This window comes from Myotis brandtii, unplaced genomic scaffold (genome assembly GCF_000412655.1).
Source record: "Myotis brandtii unplaced genomic scaffold, ASM41265v1 scaffold456, whole genome shotgun sequence".
Classification (NCBI taxonomy): domain Eukaryota; kingdom Metazoa; phylum Chordata; class Mammalia; order Chiroptera; family Vespertilionidae; genus Myotis; species Myotis brandtii.
In genome coordinates, this window is record NW_005367431.1 from 2,669,442 (window position 1) to 2,673,654 (window position 4,213).

Consider the following 4,213-nt stretch of genomic DNA (forward strand, 5'->3'; position numbering starts at 1 on the left):
ACAGCCGGGGGAGGGTGGGGCTGGGGACTCAAGGATGTGGGCTGGCGCTTCCCGGCACTGTGCACAGCAGGTTGGGGCCCCCTCCCAGCCGTCTGGTGTCCCCATGGGCAGGCTCAGACACACTGACCCAGAAGCTGTCAGAGGGACAGAAAGATCCTTTTGACTTTGTTCACAGACATGGGATAGGTGGTACCCTTGGGAGGGGTCCAAGAAAACGGCCACCTGGGTGTGGTGGGGAGAAGAGCCAGCTGCTTCCCTCAGATCCCAGGGCCTGCAAGGGAGAGCAGAGGACAGTCAGGAGGTCTGGCAGGAGGACATGCCCAAAGGTCTTCACGGGTGGGTGGAACAGAAGCAACCACTGGAAAGGAGGTTTTTCTCTCTGCCAAGATCGCAGCCGCTAGTCCCAAGTGGGAGGTCTCTAGAGCAGGGAGGCTTAGTAAACACCACCCTCAGCGAGGGAGGGATGGTGGCTTCTGGTAGGCGTCTCTAGGAAGGTACCAGGAGCCATGGTCAACCACAGTGTTGGAAATCAGAATTGGAGGCTCCCGAGCCTGAGCCTCTTCCCTCCTGTGTGAGGATGTCACCCACAGTCCTTTCTGCAAGAGCAGGGTGAGATTCTTGAAGCAGAGAGAGCCTAGTGAGCCTGGCCTGGGAGGGGCTAGGCATGGGCAGAGCAGAACCCTGAGTGATCCAATAGGCAGGACTAGGTTGAGGACCAGCTAAGGCCTGGGAGCTGCAGGGAGGGAAGGGACAGTGGACAGAGGGATGTTCTGCCGGAATGAGCAACCGAAGGGCCCTCCCCAGGCCTTGGGCAAAGTCTCTTTCCCTCTTCGATCTCAGTTTCCTCATCTGTAAAATGGGAGGGGCTCGAGGTGGCACTAAAACATTGTACCCACTGAGTGGGGAGCTGTTTAAAAATACAGATTCCCAGCTCGGCCGCTGCAGCCCAGTGATTGAGCGTCGACCCATGCACCACGAGGTTGCCTGTTCGATTCCCAGTCAGGGCCCAGACCGGGTTGCAGGCTCTATCCCCAGTAGGGGTGTGCAGGAGGCAGCTGATCGATGTTTCTTTCTCATTGATGTTTCCTTCTCAGTGATTTTCTATGTCTAACTCCCTCTCCCTTCCTCTCTCTTAACAAATAAAAGCCCTAGCCAGTTTGGAAGGCTTCCTTCGCAGCCTGGATTGAAGGCCCAGTGGATAGAGCGTCGGCCTCTGGCCCGAAGGGTCCTGGGTTTGATTCCGGTCAAGGGCACATACCTTGGTTGCTGGCTCCTCCCTGGGCCGGGCCCTGGTTGGGGCTCGTGCAGAAGGCAACCAATTGATGTGTTTCTCTCACATTGATATTTCTCTCTATCTTTCCCTCTCTCTTCCACACTCCCTAAAAATCAATGGAAAAATATCCTCTGTTAAGGATTAACTGCCGCCCCCCCCCCAAAAAAAAAATTAATTAAATAAATAAAAATCAGTAAAAATACAGATTCCCAGATGTCCCTTCAGATCTGTGAGTCAGACTCCCCTGGACTAGGGCCTGGGCATCTGGAATGTTCCACAGCTCCCCCAGGCCCAGGGTTTGGAAGCCAGTGGGTTAGATGGTTTTAAGGTTCCTCCCAGCCTTAAATTAGATCACAGCTCTAGAAGGAGCATTTTCAGGAGTGGCTGAAGGAGAGTCGCAGGAGCTGGGAGGAGAAGGAGGCTTTGGACTTAGGGCAGAATTAGGAATCCTGCCACTTAGCAGCTATGTTACTTCAGGCAAGTTACACAATCGCTCTGAGCCTGTTGCCTCTGTAAGGAGGGGAAGATAAACCATGAATCCTGGGCTGCTGTAAGGATTCAGTGGGTCGTATGTGTGGAGGTGCTTGGTAGATTGCAAATCGATGTCCACCAAGAGGGAGTGGAGGAGTGTCCTTACGTGTACCATCCTGTCCCTGAGCCAGGCCTGCAGTCTTCCTGTGGGGGACAGCGCAGGGCAGTGTGGCAGCCAGTAAGACTCTGCAGGTGTCTATGGGGGATGGACCCTGGGGATTAGGTCAGGGCCAAACACTAGGCCAGTGATGGCGAACCTATGACACGCGAACTCATTTTTTTTGGTTGATTTTTCTTTGTTAAATGGCATTTAAATATATAAAATAAATATCAAAAATATAAATCTTTGTTTTACTATGGTTGCAAATATCAAAAAATTTCTATATGTGACACGGCACCAGAGTTAAGTTAGGGTTTTTCAAAATGCTGACACGCCGAGCTAAAAAGGTTCGCCATCACTGTACTAGGCACTGTCAGGGTCTTTAAGACCCTGGTGGTAGTCAGGGCCCTTTCAGCTCCTTGCTCCCCAAGATCCCATCTCTTGGGGATCAGCCAAGGCCCTGAGTCCTCAGGCTCCCTTGAAAGTCGGACATGCCTGGATCTAAATCCCAGCTCTGCCCAAACCCGCTCAGGGAGTCAGTTGGTAAATATTTATGTAGCATCCATAGCCCAGGCCCTAGGGTTGGGATACAGCGGTAATAAACAAGACAGATGCAGTCCCTGCCCGTAAAGAGCCCACACTCCAGGGGGACACACTGCACAGCCAGTTATACAAGTAATTGATTGCAGTCGTGATAAATACTATGAAGGTGAAATAGAGAGGGCTCTGAGAGTGTTTAGCAGGTGGGCTGGGGGGCGGGGAGTCAGAAAATGTCCCTTTCCACATTCTTGTCTTCCTTCCCTCATCCCCCTTCTTGGGTCACACTTGGGTCTGGGGAGGAATAAGAGAGAGCCCATGAGGGCTCTGTGTGCTTCATGCATCCATTCAATATTTACTTGTGGGCCATGTGCTGATCAGGGTGTTGGGAGCTACACACAGAAGTGAACAGGACAGAAATCCTTGCCCTCGTGGTGCTTAAAACCTCACAGTGGGTGGTTTCCTCATCTGTAAAAATGGGGATGATAATCATATTGATCTTAGGTTTGTAGGAAGTTAGATGAGATAATCCATATGAACTGCTTAGGCCAGGGTTTGGCAACAGAGAGAGGTCCCCGAAGTATGAGCTTCTATTGTTGTTGACTCCCTGGTGTGATTGCTAAACCTCTGACCTCAGGCACTTTTCACTTTCTCTTTGCAGCTTTTATCCCAGTAATAATTAAGTCATTTTGATTATCTGATGTTTTGTCTACCCGGTCCTTGTGCAAAGTAGGCACTCCATAAATAATATGAGTGAATGATGGTACTTCATCTCTGAGCCTCCATTTCTTCATCTGCAAAATGGGGTCATTAATAGCCCCTACCTCACAGGACTGGTATGAAGAATTAAATGAAATGATGCCTGGACAGCTTTCAGCCCAGGGCCTGGCATGCAGTAGGTGCTCACTAAACCTGAGCTGCGATGGTCCTTTCCAGGCGCTGTCCACGCCCCGAGGCCTGGGCTCAGGCCGAAGTTGTTCCACGGCACCCCCAGCTGCCAGCCAGCAACTAGCAGAGCCCCCAAGCACGGGGGCCCTCTCTCTCCCAGGTCAGCCGGGTGTGTGCACTGGAGGGAGCTGCGGGGGGGTATGTGGAGGAGACCGGGCCGGTGGGCAGGTGGGCAGTGATGGGGCTGTGGCCACCAGACCATTCAGATCTCCTGTTGCCTGTCTTGTTGCCCACAGATATCTCCAGTGTGACAGCCCAGGCGGCAGAGCCGAGGGTGAGTGGCTGGGGTTCCCCTGGAACCCTGGAAATGGGGACAAGAAGGAGGGAGGCCTTGCCCTTGATAGGACTTCCTGGCCCTCTGGCAGGGGTCTGGCCCTCTTCTTCAGTTGGATCTGGAGTGGTTGCCCTGCCCTGCTCTTCTTCCCTATCAGAGGCAGGTATCCTGAGCACATAGCCAGGATCTAGAAGGGGGTGAGCTGTTACTAAGTGGAACTGGGGCTTGTGAGGGGTTCATGGTGCATGTGGTGGTTTGGGCAAAGCTGGGGGTCAACAAGCAGATGGACTTGGGGAGGGGACTTAAGAGAGGATGCAGAGGTTCACTGGGGATATGGGGAGCTGAGAGGACTTGAGTATTCAGTGAGGGACCCCCTGCCTGTCCTGCCCGGTAGGTCCTGGTCCCGGCTTCTCGCACCCTCATGTCAGCCCCGGCCCCGCCTGGTGGCCCTCGGAGGACAAGGTCAGGATGCGTGTGAAGCCCCAGGGCCTGGTGGTGACTTCCAGTGCCGTGTGCAGCTCTCCTGACTACCTCCGGGAGCCCAAGTACT

General features: G+C 53.4%; 1 protein-coding gene across 1 annotated transcript in view; it reads left to right on the forward strand.

Annotated features, from left to right (window-relative positions):
* AHDC1 (AT hook, DNA binding motif, containing 1) overlaps positions 1-4,213 on the forward strand; it is a 52,825-nt gene that overhangs the window by 32,931 nt on the left and 15,681 nt on the right. Inside the window, exons 3-5 of the mRNA XM_005875250.2 lie at positions 3,378-3,489; positions 3,626-3,663; positions 4,058-4,208. Of these exons, the coding sequence (XP_005875312.1) occupies positions 4,132-4,208 (77 nt within the window). The 5' untranslated portion in view covers positions 3,378-3,489; positions 3,626-3,663; positions 4,058-4,131. The remainder of the gene's footprint in view (positions 1-3,377; positions 3,490-3,625; positions 3,664-4,057; positions 4,209-4,213) is intronic.